General features: G+C 44.3%; 1 protein-coding gene across 2 annotated transcripts in view; it reads left to right on the top strand.

Annotated features, from left to right (window-relative positions):
* The window catches only part of LOC120992301 (phospholipid-transporting ATPase ID-like), a 222,385-nt gene that overhangs the window by 136,712 nt on the left and 65,770 nt on the right, over nt 1-19,903 (top strand). For both annotated transcript variants that reach the window (XM_040421193.1, XM_040421192.1), the window contains exons 4-6: nt 13,659-13,772; nt 18,461-18,559; nt 19,685-19,746. In XM_040421193.1, coding sequence (XP_040277127.1) covers nt 13,659-13,772; nt 18,461-18,559; nt 19,685-19,746 — 275 coding nt within the window. The remainder of the gene's footprint in view (nt 1-13,658; nt 13,773-18,460; nt 18,560-19,684; nt 19,747-19,903) is intronic.

The following is a 19,903-nucleotide window of genomic DNA, read 5'->3' as shown; positions in this document are numbered from 1 at the left end:
AGTAATATATGTAAAATGAAAAAAAAAAACTGCTTCTTTAATTACATTAATAACATCCAGTGCACCTGAACCTTAAAGTGTACCTGCCGTTCTATTTTTATTTGTGTAATGTGTAGGGGCAGTGATGCTGACTATTTTTGTAATATACTTTAATTACTGAAATCATACATTTCTATTAGAAAAATAGCTCTAAAGTGGCCCATTTTGAGCCTTACCAAAGCGCCTCTGTCTTCTGTTTGCATAACACAGTCGGTTTAGCAAGTCTCCACTGTTATGTAAACAGAAGACAGAGGAGGCTCAAAATGGGCCACTATAGAGCTATTTTTCTAATAGAAATGTATGATTTCAGTAATTAAAGTATATTACAAAAATGGTCAATATCACTGCCCCTATACATTACAGAAATAAAAAAATAGAATGGCAGTTACACTTTAAGCGCCTTCCTTTAATTCTGTAGAGGAATAGAATGGATAAATCAATAAGAAGCTGCTCAGATAAGAATCTTTTTCTCAAGTTTTCCTATATTATTTAGGTCCCTGCAGCATTGGCTTTAAAAAGATTAAGGTCAGTTTTGATCTTATGACCTAGGGCTGTATTACACCAGCAGATTATCTGACCAATCATTGGACAGATGGGCGATTACACACACAGATCTTTTGTTATACACACCAACTATTGGTCTTATTGGAGAGAAATTGGTCAGATAATCTGTTGGTGGTGTAATACAGCCATTAGTATGTCCTTATCCTCTGGTAATTTCTCAGATATCGTTCTCTACTGTTTTATATACAACCTGGGTGTGAGACGAGAAGGGGTGTATTATCAGTGCCCTGGCAGTGGGCAAGACGACAGGGAGTGTAGTATCGGTGCCTATCATGTGACCTGTCATTATCTCCGCCCTACATAGGGAGATATGAATGGGAGGGTATCAATAATAAGATTTTATGGCCTGTGGTTCAGAGCAGGGCTCTCAAGTAACGTTTCGTGAGTGACTCTTTGGCATTAGAGAGATCTGTAAATGGGTGCTACAGTCAAAACGTCTGACTGCCTGGATCCTCACCCATCAAAAAAAATAAATCCCCTTGCTGCATACTGCTCATGTAGACTTCTCGCCCCCATTAAAATATAGCGATTCATGGGTGTCCCAATAGTCATAACCCAATTAGACATTAATGACACATCCTATGTCGAAGCCATGGACAAGGACAGATTCTTGGGTTCACAAGCAAAGTAATGTCTGGGGGCCCATCGCACGACTAAGCTCCACCCAGTTATCCCCATCTTGCTGCTAAGCTCCAACCGATTGCACTATTAAGCTCTTCCCCAATGGTCCAATAAGCCCCACTCTTAGCTTCAATGTCCGACCAGTAGGGTCCAGACAAACCCAAACCCCCACCGATCAGCTCTTCCCTACAGCCTCTGGTGCTGGAATCTGCAGTTGGAAGGGAAGAGGAAGAACAGCGCCATTCAAAGTGTAGTGGCTGTGCTGTGTTACTGCACCCTATTTCCCATTCACTTCAATAGGAAATGAGCTGCAGTAACCCAGCATGACCACTACACTTTGAACAGAGCTGTTCTTCCTGTTTCATTCCAACTGCTAATTCCAGCATCGGAAGCTGCAGGGAAGAGCTGATCTGTGTGGGTGCGTGTCATCTGACTCCCACTGATAGGATATTGATCCTAAGGCTAGGTCATCAGTAGCAGGAGCCTGGAAATCCCTTAAACCTATATTAAACTATAGCGGAGTTCCCCTTTAAAGGGTTTATGCCATGATTGATGTAAAAAATGAAAATCAAACATCATATAGTACATGACAATCTCTTTCTAGTAAAGCCAGACCCAGCCCTGTGCCTCACATAGGTCCAGAGATTTCCACATTCACTGCTTCAATTGCTCTACTAGAGTATCTTCAGCCTGGCAGCTCAGGGTGTGTCCTTTCTGCTGCAGCTCTCAGAACACAAGGCTGGTGGCAGCTGGAAATTTAAACTGAGCATGTTTGACCAGCTCAGTGAGACAGACAAAAAAAAAAGGAAAAGAACAAACAGCAGGTGGCGCTGTACAGATACATTTTATTGAATAGCTCGCTGGCTATACAAATATTTTAATTAAAAGCAATTACAAAAGTACTCAGATGCAGGTGCTGGTTTGAAAAATGTAGAATATGTTTTGTGACACATCCCCTTTAAGTTTTAGACATTGATCATTATCCTACAGTAAATTGCAATCCACCAGTCTCCACATTAGGTGACGTAGGGAGCGGATCTGGTTTTCTTTCCTTCGAGTGTATATTGTATTTTGTTGGACGCACTGGCTAATGTTCGTCCCCCCTCCCCCCACAAGCATGCTCGGGCTGTAAAATTCTGTACGTGATTTACAGCATTCATAAAATTCTGACACAGAGTTGTATCGTATACGTATATTTGTAATAAACGACATTATGATGGTGAGTCAGGAGAGTCCGCTGAAGGAATCCGTGACCTTGTGGTAGGACACCGGGTAGCATTGTGCCCTGTAACTTTGTGACCTGTTATTTCTGGAATGTGAGTAAAGCTGATACAACTGGGCAATATGTTATAAACCCCGACCCATGGCCTGATAGTAGGGAGCGTGACACAGACTCCTTGCCGTGAGGATCGGTTAGAGGTCCTCTGGTTTTATGCAGATACAATGGAAGGGAGTTTTCATGAATTAAATATTGCCTTGAATAGTTAGGGTCTGGCCTCCAGAAGCAATGGGGTGACAGCAGCGTCCCCTTCATTGTTTACACAGGCACAGCGCCATACATGCAGCAGTGGCTGTATCTGGTACTGCAGCTCACCTCCATTCATGGAGTCCATTCATTCTGCTCAATCAGCCGAAGTCCTAACGATAGATAAGTCACATAAGATCCCATAGTCAGTGTTTAACCCCTTAAGGACACAGCCTTTTTACACCTTAGGACCAGGCCATTTTTTGCAAATCTGACCAGAGTCCCTTTAAGTGCTGATAACTTTAAAACACTTTGACTTATCCAGGCCGTTCTGAGATTGTTTTTTCGTCACATATTGTACTTCATGACAGTGGTAAAATGAAGTCAAAAAATTATTTTTTTTTGCACCAAAAAATACCTAATTTAACAAAAATTTGGAAAAATTTAGCAAATTTCAAAGTTTCAGTTTCTCTACTTCTGTAATACATAGTAATACCCCCAAAAATTCTGATGACTTTACATTCCCCATATGTCTACTTCATGTTAGAATTGTTTTGGGAATGATATTTTATTTTTTGGGGATGTTATAAGGCTTAGAAGTTTAGAAGCAAATCTTGAAATTTTTCAGAAATTTACAAAAACTAAATTTTTAGGGACCAGTTCAGGTCTGAAGTCACTTTGCGAGGCTTACATAATAGAAACCACCCAAGAATCACCCCATCTAAGAAACTACACCCCTCAAGGTATTCAAAACTGATTTTACATACGTCGTTAACCCTTTAGGTGTTGCACAAGAGTTATTGGCAAATGGGGATGAAATTTGAGAATTTCATTTTTTTGTCTAATTTTCCATTTTAACCCATTTTTTCCACTAACAAAGCAAGGGTTAACAGCCAAACAAGACTGTATCTTTATTGCCCTGACTCTGCCGTTTACAGAAACACCCAATATGTGGCCGTAAACTACTGTACGGCCACACAGCGGGGCGTAGAGGGAAAGGTGCGCCGTTTGGTTTTTGGAGGGCTGATTTTTATGGACTGGTTTATTTACACCATGTCCCATTTGAAGCCCCCTGATGCACCCCTAGAGTAGAAACTCCCTAAAAGTGACCCCATCTAAGAAACTACACCCCTCAAGGTATTCAAAACTGATTTTACATACGTCGTTAACCCTTTAGGTGTTGCACAAGAGTTATTGGCAAATGGGGATGAAATTTGAGAATTTCATTTTTTTGTCTAATTTTCCATTTTAACCCATTTTTTCCACTAACAAAGCAAGGGTTAACAGCCAAACAAGACTGTATCTTTATTGCCCTGACTCTGCCGTTTACAGAAACACCCAATATGTGGCCGTAAACTACTGTACGGCCACACAGCGGGGCGTAGAGGGAAAGGTGCGCCGTTTGGTTTTTGGAGGGCTGATTTTTATGGACTGGTTTATTTACACCATGTCCCATTTGAAGCCCCCTGATGCACCCCTAGAGTAGAAACTCCCTAAAAGTGACCCCATCTAAGAAACTACACCCCTCAAGGTATTCAAAACTGATTTTACATACGTCGTTAACCCTTTAGGTGTTGCACAAGAGTTATTGGCAAATGGGGATGAAATTTGAGAATTTCATTTTTTTGTCTAATTTTCCATTTTAACCCATTTTTTCCACTAACAAAGCAAGGGTTAACAGCCAAACAAGACTGTATCTTTATTGCCCTGACTCTGCCGTTTACAGAAACACCAAATATGTGGCCGTAAACTACTGTACGGCCACACAGCGGGGCGTAGAGTGAAAGGTGCGCCGTTTGGTTTTTGGAGGGCTGATTTTTATGGACTGGTTTATTTACACCATGTCCCATTTGAAGCCCCCCTGATGCACCCCTAGAGTAGAAACTCCCTAAAAGTGACCCCATCTAAGAAACTACACCCCTCAAGGTATTCAAAACTGATTTTACATACGTCGTTAACCCTTTAGGTGTTGCACAAGAGTTATTGGCAAATGGGGATGAAATTTGAAAATTTCATTTTTTTGCCTTATTTTCCATTTTAACCCATTTTTTCCACTAACAAAGCAAGGGTTAACAGCCAAACAAGACTGTATCTTTATTGCCCTGACTCTGCCGTTTACAGAAACACCAAATATGTGGCCGTAAACTACTGTACGGCCACACAGCGGGGCGTAGAGTGAAAGGTGCGCCGTTTGGTTTTTGGAGGGCTGATTTTTATGGACTGGTTTATTTACACCATGTCCCATTTGAAGCCCCCCTGATGCACCCCTAGAGTAGAAACTCCCTAAAAGTGACCCCATCTAAGAAACTACACCCCTCAAGGTATTCAAAACTGATTTTACATACGTCGTTAACCCTTTAGGTGTTGCACAAGAGTTATTGGCAAATGGGGATGAAATTTGAAAATTTCATTTTTTTGCCTTATTTTCCATTTTAACCCATTTTTTCCACTAACAAAGCAAGGGTTAACAGCCAAACAAGACTGTATCTTTATTGCCCTGACTCTGCCGTTTACAGAAACACCCAATATGTGGCCGTAAACTAATGTACGGCCACACAGCGGGGCGTAGAGTGAAAGGTGCGCCGTTTGGTTTTTGGAGGGCTGATTTTTATGGACCGGTTTATTTACACTGTGTCCTGTTTCAACCCCTCTGATGCACCCCTGGAGTAGAAACTCCCTAAAAGTGACCCCATTTTGGAAACTACGGGATAAGGTGGCATTTTTTTGGGGACTATTTTTAGGGTAAATATGATTTTTGGTTGCTCTATATTACATTTTTGTGAGGCAAGGTTACCAAAAATTTTAATTCTGAAATTTCATCTCCATTTGCCATTAACTGTTGAGGAACACCTAAAGGGTTAATAAAGTTTGTATAATCAGTTTTGAATACCTTGAGGGGTGTAGTTTCTTAGATGGGGTCAGTTTTGGGGAGTTTTTACTCTAGAGTGCATCAGGGGGGCTTCAAAAGGGACATGGTGTCAATAAAAAAGGCCATCAAAATCGGCCTTCCAGAAACCATGTCGGTCCTTTCCTTTTGCGGCCTCCCTTTTACTGATACAGCAGTTTACGACCACAAATGTGGTGTTTCTGTAAACTGCAGTATCAGGGTAATAAATATTAAGTTTTGTTTGGTTGTTAACCCTTGTTTTGTTACCGGAAAAAACGGATTGAAATGGAAAAGTGCCAAAAATAGCGGTTTTGGCACCGTTTTTTTTTTTTTTTTTAACCGTGTTAATCTGGGGGGTTAGGTCATGGGATATTTTTATAGAGGAGATTCTTACGGACGCAGCAATACCTAATAAGTCTACTTTTTTTACAATTATTTAGGTTTTTGACTATATTATCTTTTTTGATACAAATCTTTTTTTTGGGTATCTCTAAAGTCTAAGGGTCATTTTATTTTTATTTTTTTTATCCAATTATCTCATGTGGGGGCTCATTTTTTGCGGGAGGAGCGGACGGTTTTATTGGCACTATTTTGGGGGCTATATGACTTTTTGATCGCTTGATATTAAACTTTTTATTATGTAAGGTGACAAAAAAAAACTTTTTTTGCACCTTTTTTTTTTTTTTTTTCTTGACCGTGTTAATCTGGGGGGGTTGGTCATGGGGTAGTTTTATAGAGGAGATTATTACCGACGCGGCGATACCTAATATGTCTACTTTTAATAAATTATTTTAGTTTTTTTGGGTGTCTCAGGTCTGAGAACCATTTTTTTTTATCCGATGTCAGTGCTAAATTGGGATATAAATTTAGTACTCCATGGAAGTGTGATACTCCCTGAAGCAACCGTCAATGCAGAGGCCCGGATGATCGGGGCACGTGTCGCACTGAGTAGTCGTGTCCTTCCGTATCCCCCTCCTGCGACACACTCTGCACTTTTTTTGGGTTCGTCCCTTCTTTCCAGTATGGGGGACCACACCTGGAAAGTGTTGGCCAGGGACGATCCGGGCACCTACAGTTCCCGAGGTACTCCGGCCTGCTCTTTCCCGGTCCGAAAAGATCAGGGCCTTGAGGACTGCCTCATAGAACTGGAGGAATGTCCCTGTGCTGCCAGCGCTTCGGGATAGTACAAAAGAGTTGTACATGGCAACCTGCACCAAGTAGACCGCAACTTTTTTGTACCATGCCCGGGTTTTGCGCATGGCATTATATGGCTTGAGGACTTGATCCGAGAGATCAACTCCTCCCATATACCGATTGTAGGCGACGATACAATCGGGCTTGAGGACCGTTGCCGCGGTACCTCGCACAGGGACAGGGGTGATGCCGTTACCATGAATTGTGGACAGCATAAGGACATCCCTCTTGTCCTTATACCTGACCAGCAACAGGTTTCCAGTGGTAAGGGCACGGGTCTCACCCCTGGGGATAGGTACCTGGAGGGGGTGGGCAGGGAGGCCGCGTTGATTTTTCCGCACGGTCCCACAAGCGGACGTGGATCTGGCGGCAAGGGACTGGAACAAGGGGATACTGGTATAAAAGTTATCCACGTAAAGGTGGTAACCCTTATCCAGCAGTGGGTACATAAGGTCCCACACAAGTTTCCCGGTAACACCCAGAGTGGGGGGACATTCTGGGGGTTGAATCCGGGAATCTCGCCCCTCGTACACACGAAATTTGTAAGTGTACCCTGAGGTACTCTCACAAATTTTGTATAGCTTCACGCCATACCTCGCCCGCTTGGAGGGCACATACTGGCGGAAAATGAGTCTCCCCTTGAACGCAATGAGAGACTCATCAACCGCGACCTCCCTTCCAGGTACATAGGCCTCCATGAATTTGGCCCCAAAGTGATCGATGACCGGCTGTATCTTATACAGACGGTCATGGGCAGGATCACCTCGGGGGGGACATGCTGCATTATCGGAATAATGCAGACATTTCCGGATGGCCTCAAACCGGGAGCGTGTCATGGCTGTACTGTAAAGTGGGGCCTGGTATAGGACGTCCCCACTCCAGTACAGCCTGACACTGGGTTTTTTGACCAGGCCCATATGCAGCACGAGGCCCCAAAATATCCTCATTTCGGCTGCACTGACCGGCGTCCAGCCACCGGGCCTGGCCAAAAAGGAGCCCGGGTGTTGAGCGACGAACTGTTGGGCGTACAGATTCGTCTGCTCCACCATCAGATTTACCAGTGGGTCACTGAAAAAATGACAAAAAAAGTCATATTCAGTGTAGCCCACTGTGGAAATCTGGATTCCTGATTGGCCTACAAAATCAGGAATCACGGGCTCGTATCGCTCTGGGCTACACCAGACAAGTTCACCGGAAGGGGGCTCCGGTGGATTTAACTGGTGGGCCGGGAAACCAGTACGAGCCCCAGAGCTGCTCGTACTAGTGTGGGCCACAGGGTCCCTAACATGGCGGTCCCCTTGCTCCGCCTGGCGGCGTCTCCGCCGCCTTGGGGGCTCATCATCATCGCTAGATGATGAGGAGGATGCGGATGACAACAGGAATGTGGGGTCATCCTCATCCTCACTGGGACTCTCGGAGTCGGAGGCAAGCTGGGCGTATGCCTCCTCGGCCGAGAACGTCCGGCGGGCCATAGGGGAGTGTGTGTCTGCGTGTATATGTGCGTGTGTGTAACTCTTTATTTTGTGTGCGTGTGTGTGGGGGCACGGGTGTTCACGAACTCACCCTAAAACTAACAGAAAAAAAATAAAATAAACTAACTAAAAAAAGGGCAAAAAATGTGGGGGAAAAAAATCAAAACCGCTGATCAACTGTCCGAAGTTGATCAGCGGTGGGGTGTGCGATGCGCTAACAGTGGCCGGACACTAAGTGCCGGCCACAATCAGCGTACAAAAAAAAAAAAAAAAAAATGCACCCCAAAAAAGGTGGGGGGGGGGGAGGGGGTGGGGGGGGGGACAAGTGGCAGCACCCCTGGGGGGGTCTAGGGTCACACAGCTGTGCTGTGGACCCCAGACACCCTAACTTAGGGTGATGCAATCAAAGTAAGAAAAGTTCAGAAACTAACTTTCCCTTTTTTTTCCCTGCCTAAAACAAACTTTCCCTATGCTGTCCCTATGTACCTGATGGGGGGTGCTGGGGCACAGATCGGGTCCTGGGGGCACAGATCGGGTCCTGGGGGTGCTGGCAACGATGGTGGGCACACGTGCAGGCAGCTCCTCTCTCCTCCGGCTCCGGAACACAAAAGGAGGAGGAGAGGAGCGCCTGCCTCTTTTGAATTTGGCGCCGGACCGCCCACAGACCAATCGGAAAGCGATCCTAAGTGGTGATGTCACCATCACCACTCAGGATCGCTGGATGGTGATTGGTGGGGTGAAATCACACCACCATCACCATCCTGTTCCGGGTTATCGGGTCTTCAGAGACCCGAACAACCCGGAAACGCAGAAAACCGCAGGTCTGAATTGACCTGCGGTTTTCTGCGATCGCATACATGGGGGGGTCACCGGACCCCCCGGCGCATTTGCCCCAAGTGCCTGCTCAATGATTTGAGCAGGCACGGGGTTCCGATCACCGCCCGCCGCCCGGCGGTGATCGAAAATACACAGGGCGTACATGTACGCCCTGTGTCCTTAAGTACCAGGGCACAAGGGCGTACCTGTACGCCCTATGTCCTTAAGAGGTTAATAAATATTCTGCAGCCATTCAAGATATCTGCTTGCTGTCAGTGAAGGAAAACATTCCATTTGCCTCAGCTGTGTCCAATTCTGGACAATCTTTGTGATCTCAATATACCGTAAAACAAAATAAAAAATAAACTAAAAAACACACACGAAAACCCCCCAGGAATCAGCTGTAATTATTTGATGAATGGTTCTTCAACACCAATATTTAAATTTTATATTTTGTGTTGTGTTCTTCATCCTTGTTCAAGATCTCTGCTTTATAGCAGTGGATGGGAATATTTTAGTTAAAAGGTGTTTCCAGGAGTACAATATTAAAGGGGTTCTGCACTTTCATTTCACTCACACCCCCTGCCCCGGCTGCAAACATGGTGGAGGAGTTGGTCTTCTCCTATCAGACACCTGCTCCTACAGCCCAACTCCACTGCCACCATCCATTACGCTCACTTCATTTGAAGTACACTCTGTTCGCATCTACTCTCCCTCCAACCTCCAAGCAGCTGTCATTTACCGCCCCCCCCAGGCGCAGCCACCATCTTTCTTGACCACTTTAACACCTGGCTCCTACACTTTCTTTCTGCCGACATCCCCACTATTATCATAGGTGACTTCAAAATCCCTATTGACACCTGCCACTCGGCCGCCTCTAAACTCCTATCACTCTCTTCCTCCTTCGGCCTCTCACAGTGGTCTTCAGCTCCCACCCACAGAGATGGTCACACTCTGGATCTTATCTTTACCCGCCTCTGCTCCCTATCTAACCTATTTTTCCTCTCCCCCTATCAGACCACAACCTACTCACCTTTTCTTTACTCATCTCTTCTGCTGCTCCCCCGGTCCACACACTAGCACACCCCCGCAGGAACCTTAAACATCTCGACTTTCACTTGCTTTCTGACTCTCTTCTCCCACTCTCTACCATTTGTTCCCTCCAAGACCCAGATACTGCCGCCACCCTGTATAACACCACAATAAGTACAGCTCTGGACTCAGTTGCCCCCCTCACAAACAATAAAACCCAAAAAATCAACAGACAACCCTGGCACACCAACCTGACCAAAAAACTCAGACAAGTTTCCAGGGCTGCAGAACGGCGATGAAAGAAATCCCATTCTAAGGATCACTTCACCGCATACAAGCAATCCCTCCTCATATTCAAATACTCACTCGCTGATGCAAAACAGCCCTACTTCTGATCCCTCATATCTTCCCTGGCCCACAGCCCTAAACAACTTTTTAACACTTTTAACTCTCTTCTCCGTCCCACAGCGCCTCTACCCTCTCCTCTCATCTCAGCTGAGGACTTTGCCACATACTTCAAACAAAAGATAGTCAACATCAGAGAAAGCTTAAGTGCACAGTCCCTACAGACCCTCTACACAACTGCTCGGTCTTCTTCTCCCAAAACCCACTTCTCCACCATTACAGAAGAAAAACTCTCCGCTCTACTCTCCAGATCACATCTCACCTGTGCACTTGACCCAATCCCATCCCACCTCATTCCTAACCTCACCACAGTGTTTATCCCAGCCCTAACTCATCTCTTCAACCTATCACTAACCTCTGGTTTTTTTTCCCTCTGCTTTTAAACATGCTACCATTACATCCATCCTCAAAAAGCCTTCACTTGACCCATCTGCTTTGTCCAGTTATCACCCCACATCACTTCTTCCATTTGCCTCAAAGCTACTTGAGCAACATGTCCATTCAGAACTGTCCTCTCACCTCTCCTCCTGCTCCCTCTTTGACCGCCTACAATCTGGCTTCCGGCCCCACCACTCAACTGAGACTGCCCTTATCAAAGTCACCAATGACCTACTAACAGCCCAAACCAGAAAACATTACTCTGTCGTCCTTCTCCTTGACCTGTCCTCTGCCTTTGACACTGTCGACCACTCCCTTCTGTTACAAACTCTCATCTCTTGGCATCACTGACCTGGCCCTCTCCTGGATCACATCATACCTCACAGAACGGACATTTAGCGTCTCCCACTCTCACACCACCTCCTCGTCTCATTCCCTCTCTGTGTCCCGCAAGGCTCTGTCCTAGGACCCCTGCTCTTCTCTATCTACACTTTTGGCCTGGGACAGCTCATAGAGTCCCATGGCTTTCAGTATCGCTTTTATGCTGACGACAGACAAATCTACCTCTCTGGCCCAGACATCACCACCCTACTATCCAGAATCCCACAATGCCTATCTTCCATATCCTCCTTCTCCTCTCGCTTTCTAAAACTTAGCATGGATAAAACAGAATTCATCATCTTTCCCCCATCCTACTCAACCCCCCAACAGACATATCTATCACAATCAATGGCTGCACACTATCCCCGGTCAACCAAGTCCGCTGCCTTGGAGTGACCTTGGATTCTTCCCTCTCCTTCCGACTACACATCCAAGCCCTTTCCACCACCTGCCACCTCCAACTCAAAAACATCTTCCGCATCCGCGCTTTCCTCAACTTTAAGTCTGCAAAACTAATTGTACATGCCCTCCTCATCTCCCGTCTAGACTACTGCAACACTATCCTCTGTGGCCTTCCATCTAGCACTCTCGCACCCCTCCAATCTATCCTCAACTCTGCTGCACGACTGATCCACCTCTCACCCCATTACTCCTCTGCCTCTCCCCTCTGCCAATCCCTTCACTGGCTTGCAACAAATTCAGTTCAAAATACTATCAAATACATACAAGGCCGTCCACAACCTGTCCCCTCCCTACATCTCTGAGCTACTTTCCTGATACATCCCCACACGCAATCTCCGATCCTCATAAGACCTCCTTCTCTCCTCTCCTCTTATCACCTCTTCCCACAATCGCCTCCAAGATTTCTCCCGTGCATCCCTCATTCTCTCGAACTCAGTACCCCAACATATCAGACTCTCACCTACAGTGGAATCCTTCAAAAGAAACCTAAAAACCCACCTCTTCAGACAAGCCTACAACCAGTGACCCTGCTGCCTCTATACCGCCATGACCAGCTTCACCCGCACCTACTGTGTCCTTCTCCCATACCATGTAGATTGTAAGCCCTCATGGGCAGGGCCCTCTCTCCTTCTGTACCAGTTTGCAACTCGTCTTGTTCATGCTTAGTGCAATTGTCTGTATTATGTATGTGCACTGCTTATCATATGTACAGCGCTATGGAATGAATGGCGCTTTAATAATAATAATAATAATTACACCACCACTGTATACTGTACACTATTGATATATGATTACACCACCGCCGTATACTGTACACTATCCATATATTATTACACCACCGCCGTATACTGTACACTATCCATATATTATTACACCACCGCTGTATACTGTACACTATTGATATATTATTACACCAACTCTGTATACTGTACACTATCCATATATTGTTACACCACCGCTGTATACTGTACGCTATTAATATATTATTACACTGCCTCTGTATACTGTACGCTATTAATATATTATTATACTACCTCTGTATACTGTACGCTATTAATATATTATTATACTACCGCTTGATCCATTTCAATCTAAGATCTGTTTTTTAGGCAGAACAAAAAGTACTGCATTCAGGACTTTTTCCATTTAAAAAAATCGATCCCAGGCGGAAATAGCGCAAATGGATGCCAAATGTGTATACTTCATGCACAGGAACTAGTTTTTTTTCTGTTCTGATGGATCAGAAGAACGGAATGGCAATATGAGCTCCCCCTTTTACATTTTACCTGATGTAATTTTGTTTACTATTTTGGAATTTCGTAGCTTGACAAGTACATGACCTGAGTTGGAGGAACTCATGCACAATCTGTCTGGATGAATAAAGTAAATCCTTAACTGCATACTGGAGAGCTGTCTCATCTTGGAGTTGTTCAGTTTGTGAGAGGGGAGGAAAGGATCGGCAATATTGAATTTTAACACGCCTAATCCTTTCTTCTCAAAGGTGTTTGGCAGCTGCTTATTCCCCTCTCCACATTGAAAACACATGCACGCTCAGCTGAACCAAGCATGCAAGTGTATGGAGAGTTAACTAGGAATAGCATTCGTCTGACAGCCATAGTGTATGGTCAGCTTATGCCAGGTCTCAAAACTCATTTCTTGACACTCTAGTATATTAACAAGGAAAAAATTGATGTTTCCTGGGACACTTATGGATGATAAGAAAGGTAACATTTGGTGTCTTTTTAACCTTATTACGTAGAGGAAATACAGATGTCTGAATCCAACACTTTCGTGTTGCAAGGCCAACTATTGAGTCACTAGTCATGACATTTGTAAATCTGCCCTGGTCCAAGGATGAAGTCCTGGAACGTTTATCTATGGAGAGATCACTATATTTGGTGAATTTCAGAATATGTAACATTCTTCCCTTTTTATTTTCCAGACCAATGCAATCAAGACCTCAAAATACAATGTCTTCACATTCCTTCCTCTCAACCTCTTCGAGCAGTTCCAGCGAGTGGCCAACGCCTACTTCGTCTTTCTCCTGATCCTGCAGGTAAATAGGTCTAGATGTCTATTATATGCTTTTGCCCCAGATCACTGGAACCCAATGTTCTGACATAACATTGTACATAACCACAGTGGGGAAGTTTATTAAAGATCTCGTCAGCAGGATCAGTCCCATGAAACCAGGCATCCTGCCTGGTAACATAGTAACATAGTTTATAAGGCCGAAAAAAGACATCTCTCAATTCAGTTCAGCCTGGTATCCTGCAAGTTGATCCAGAGGAAGGCAAAAAACAAACAAAAAAAACCTGTGGGATAGAAGCCAATTTTTCCCACTTAAGGGGAAAGAAATTCCTTCCAGACTCCAATCAGGCAATCAGAATAACTCCCTGGATCAACGACCCCTCTCTAGTAGCTATAGCCTGTAATATTATTACGCTCCAGAAATACATCCAGGCCCCTCTTGAATTCCTTTATTGTACTCACCATCACCACCTCCTCAGGCAGAGAGTTCCATAGTCTCACTGCTCTTACCGTAAAGAATCCTCTTCTATGTTTGTGTACAAACCATCTTTCCTCCAGACACAGAGGATGTCCCCTCGTCACAGACACAGTGTTGGGGATAAATAGATGATGGGATAGATCTCTATACTGTCCCCTGATTATATTTATACAATCGTCGTCTTTTTTCTAAAGTGAATAACCCTAATTTTGATAATCTCTCAGGGTACTGTAGTTGCCCCATTCCAGTTATTACTTTAGTTGCCCTCCTCTGGACCCTGTCCAGCTCTGCTATGTCTGCCTTGTTCACTGGAGCCCAGAACTGTACACAGTACTCCATGTGTGGTCTGACTAGCGATTTGTAAAGTGGTAGGACTATGTTCTCATCACGGGCATCTATACCCCTTTTGATGCAACCCATTATCTTGTTGGCCTTGGCAGCAGCTGCCTGACACTGGTTTCTACAGCTTAGTTTTCTGTTCACTAAAATTCATAGGTCCTTTTAAATGTCAGTGTTACCCAGTGTTTTACCATTTAGTATGTACGGGTGACTTGCATTATTCCTTTCCATCTGCATAACCTTACATTTGTCAGTGTTAAACCTCATCTGCCACTTATCTGCCCAAGCCTGCAATCTATCCAGATCCCTCTGTAGTAGACCCTTTTTGAATATTGGCACCACATTTTCTATGCGCTAATCCTGTGGAACACTCCCTGTCAGTATAGAGTCATTAAATATCAGAAATAAGGGTCTAGCTATGACATTACTTAAAGGGGTTCTGCACTTTCATTTAACTGATGATCTATCCTCTGTTTGAGAAGGCAGCGGCGCTCCAGCAGCGCCGCAGCCTTCTCACTGTTTGCCGCCGGGCCGCCGGCCCACTGACGTCACGACTAGTATCAACTAGCGTGGGCGCGGCTAAGCTCTGTTCACTTGAATGGAGCTTAGCCGCGCCCACGCTAGTTGATACTAGTCGTGACGTCAGTGGGCCGGCAGCCCGACGGCAAACAGTGAGAAGGCCGCGGCGCTTATGGAGCGCCGCTGCCTTCTCAAACAGCTGATCAGCGGGGGTCCCGGGTGTCGGACCCCCGCCGATCAGAAGCTGATGATCTATCAAACAGAGAAGGCCCGGCGGTAAACAGTGAGAAGGCCGCGGCGATTTGTCTATTTTAATCTTTTTAAGACGCCACTGTACTTCTTCCTGCCTCAGACAGGGCACTTTTAATGGGGAATTTTACATTCTGCATTTCATCTGACAGTTTATTTTACTCAGTGAATACAGTGAAGAAAAAAATATTTAATAGCTTTGCTTTCGCCTCATCTCTCTCTGCAACTCTGCCCTCGTTACTCTGTAGATGGCCGTGTTGTTCAGATTTATACTTTTTACCATTTATATAATTGAAGAACATTTTAGGGTTAGTTTTGCTCTCTTTCGCAATTAATCTCTCGGTCTCTAGTTTGGCTGTTTTTATTTGTTTTTTACATATTACATTTTTTTCTTATAGTTTTTCAGTGCTTCCGTGCTACCCTCCTGTTTTAGTAATTTAAATGCTTTCTTTTTGTCATTTATTGCTTTCTTTACAGTTCTATTAATCCACATTGTTTTTTTCTTGTTCCTTAAGTTTTTATTCTCATAAGGTATGTACCTCTCACAATTAGAATTTAGGATGCTTTTAAAAATATCCCATTTTGTGTCTGTATTTTTATTTTTGAGGACTTTGTCCCAGTTAGTTAGGCCTATGGCCTTTCTTAGTTGGCAAAATTTAGCTTTTTTGAAGTTTGGTATTTTTGTTTCTCCCTGTAGAAACGCTCTTTTGAATGACAATTGGAAGGTTATTACTTTATGGTCACTATTTCCCAGGTGTCCCCCAACCTGCACATCTGTTGTTCTGTCAGGTCTATTGGTTAATACTAAGTCCAGTATGGCCGTCCCTCTAGTCGGGTCCTGAACCAGGTGGGAAAGGTAATTGTCTTTGGTAGGATAGGGTTGTTGCCTGGCATTACAAATCAAGGGGAGAGTGGGAGTAGCTGTAGGTGCAGGGCGGTGAAGATCTGGTGGAGTGAGGGGCCAGGCACCCCACGGTGCACCGATAAGTTAGTTTGCATACAAAAATGGATGTAACAATGAAATTTCGCAATGGAAGGGGATTAATAAGGCATCCTTTTACCTCAGCAGGATCAAACCTACCAATCAGGATGCCCAATTTCATAGTGTTGAACTTGCTGACAGGTACTTTTTAAAATTAACATTTCAAAGTTAGTCTTAAACAGAAGGTAGCCTCTTAATAAATTTGGCACATCTTTTTAAACCCCATGTGCTATATGCTGGCGTAGATTTGTGCTATAATTTATGTCAGTCTCTGGCATACATGATAGTAGATCTGTTGAACCATAAGAGGCCCCGTCTGTCTCACTAAGCCATGTCCATTTTTTAAAAATATATTGATGAGTAGCATTGTAATCACTTTGCTTTACTGCACTTGTACTCATCTTCAGTTAGCTCTTGTTATATACTCCAGTCACATCCAGAGCTGCATTATGAATTCTGTAGGATTTCACATATTTCTGCTTACCGGTCTGTATAGGGGAACTCAGTTTTTTCGGCTTCTTTGTTAAATTATTTCATTCTGATAGTCTGCAGCCACCACATGGGGGAGCTTACAGCAACTAATAAACTCCATGTGCAGTGACCCAGTACATCTATGCAAAGGGTTAATTTAATGCAAAACTGTTAGCCTTATGCTAAAGAGTCAAATATTGTGATTTGAAGTTAAAGTACTCTTTACCATGCACGATGTATATCCTGAAAGGTTATGTATGGGTAGTAAATAGTTAACAATCACAGGACTAGTTGTCCCCCTTCCCAGCTTGTATAGTAGAGGAAGTGTCTAGTCTTCAGAGCTAGAGGCAACACGTGCATGTGTGAGCTCCTGAGATCTAGGCCTGGAGAGAAGCCTGGTCCAGGGAATCTTCATCCCCTAGTCTGAAAACTGTCAGAGATCCACTTCAAGGGGTTTTCTCATCTAAGAAATTGGTTACATATCGCTAGGATATGCCACCAATGTCAGATAAGTGCAGGTCCTACCTCTGGTTCCCGCATCTATCTGCAGAACCCCCAAAGTCAATGAAGAATGCACGTTTGCTTGGCTATTTTTGAAACTACCATAGAAATTAATGGAGAGCAAGCTGCGCGTGGACAGTGAGCTCTCCCTAACTTGTGGTGCCCCGTTCTGGAGGTAATTGCCGGTCTTAGAGGTGGGACCCACACCTATCTGACTTTTACGGCATATCCTAGTAATATCAAAGTCTGAGATGACGCAACCCCTTTAACGGAAAGACTACCCCTGAGGTAAAAAGAATGGACATTCACAGATCGTAGAGAACCACTTTAGAGGCCATGCCTGGAAAGACAGTAAGGTATCGTCTGTTTATGGCAAAATACTTTACTGCTGTAGAAAGTGTATATTGCTTCGGTGCCCACCACACTTTGAGACGGATCCGCAGCCAGGAAATCGCAGAAAGAGTTAATGAGAATGGAATTGCATGCCTGTAGTTTTTTGGGAAGATTGCAAAGTGTACTTAGAGTGAGACTCAGGGAGGACTACTACTACCATCATTGCCGCTGCCTATACACAGTTATTGGGAAATGCAAACTGTAATATACTTTGGAACTGTGCCTATTGCTGCTCTGTGTACTGCAACTCCTATCATCTATTCAGTAAAGACAGACTTTGTTTATTGTAACCAAACAAGCCTGATCATTGACTCCACCACCATCCGCTAGCCCCTACAAACACCCGCCCTCCTGACTAGCACCCATCTACGTAGCATCAAGGGCACCCCAGCCACCATCAGACAAGAGCCCCAATACCAGGGTGTGCCCAATTAGAATAAGGGTTGTGCCCCTTCATTCACTGTACAGCACCAGGGAGCGTTAGAGTAAGGACAGCCACCATGAACCACCACTACTATCAGTGCCACAACTACCACTGCCCTTCTCCCAGCGCTCCCCTGCAGGTCGTTGAATACATGAGCATGCATTTTCAGTTATCTCCCCCTAGTGGTCGTGGCAGATAGTGCTATGACAATGTCAAAGGAAATGGAAAGCAGCTCAGTGTATCTGTGTGTTGAGGGTCTATGGCTGGTATGCCACTGCATAGTGTCTGGAGTGTAAGACTGAAGTCATAATCTTGATTTTTTACATATAAAATAAATATGTTGTTTTTCCTCCTCAGCTCATTCCTCAAGTGTCTTCCCTGTCGTGGTTCACTACAGTAGTCCCATTGGTATTGGTGCTGACTGTGTCTGCTGTTAAAGATGCCACCGATGACTATGTAAGATTCCACCATTATCTCAAGTTATAAACAAATGCAAATTCTAATGTGATATGAATGTTTTTTTCTTTTTTTATTTAGAATATCTGTCACCATGATCAACCCTATTAATCCAGACATACTGGACGTTAGGATTGATCGTGGTGGATTAAATGACCCCTCTATTGCTGCAGTCTGATGTGCTGTTGCAGCAAAATATAAAATGTTATGCAAATTAGGTGCTTGGAACACCAAAGGGCTGGTCTAGCCCCTCGGAGCACCTCTTCACCTTTTCCTCTCCCTCGTCGTCATTCCCCCCATGGTCTGATTTACAGGGCCAGATATCCTGACTATTAAGATGCCTGGCCCTGAAATCTTGTGCTTGCACTGGTTTGATTTCATTGGTACAAGCGCAGTTGATCTCAAGTGGCTCTTTCAGGTGAGATCTGCAATGCACAAGTGCCAACGATGTCAGTCTCCTCCTGGAAGAAAGGGATCACTTTCGGTGATCTAGAAGCAAAGCGGAGAGTCTTCTTTTGAAGAGGAGACTGATGTCGGCAGCGCTTCCACAATGCAGATCTCAGTGATGAGAGCCTGATGAGATCAACTGCGCATGCACAGATGAAGTTGTACCGGCGCAAGCATGACATTTCAGGACCGGGCATCTGAGCATTGAGAATGCATGTCCCTGTTAATGACCATGAGGGATAGTGGCGATGGGGGAAAGGAGTAGGTGGAGCGGTGCTCCAAGGGGCAAGGCCAGCTCTGAGTGCCTCATTTTCATAAGAATAAAAGTAAAAATGTAGCTGCAACTATACATCAGATTGCAGCAATTTATTTTACCATGATGAACCCTACCAGGCAGTGTGCCTGGTTTAATAGGGTTAATTGTGGTGACAGATGCTCTTTAACCTTGGTTAGTGTAATCCCAGTGCCATGAAATGAATTGTCAGATTTTAGATAATATAACCCCTGGCAGTCAGCCACTGGGAAATTTTTGATGTGTTGCAATCTTTTGTAATTGCTAATAGAGGAGTTGTCAAGGCAGGGTTAATAAAATGTGGATAGGAGAGTTTTTTATTACTTTCCTCAACTTGCTTGTGTTTTTCCACTGTATTTCTGTACAAATCTCCTTTTTTATTTCAGTATCGACACAAAAGTGACAATCAGGTTAATAATCGGACAGTTCAAGTACTTAGTAAAGGAGGGTAAGTGACCAACAGCATTGTAAATGTACTGCACCTTCTCGTAGTTTACTATCGTTCTGTCCCTGCTGAGCTCATGCTTATACACAAGCAAAGCATCAGTATAAAGCATGGGGGAGGAAAGAGCAGCAGTCTAAGGACTTTTTCACACGAGCGTGTC

The sequence above is a fragment of the Bufo bufo genome, chromosome 2 (genome assembly GCF_905171765.1).
Source record: "Bufo bufo chromosome 2, aBufBuf1.1, whole genome shotgun sequence".
Lineage (NCBI taxonomy): Eukaryota > Metazoa > Chordata > Amphibia > Anura > Bufonidae > Bufo > Bufo bufo.
The sequence above is the reverse complement of the archived record's forward strand: the minus strand, read 5'-3'. Positions and strand labels throughout refer to the sequence as shown.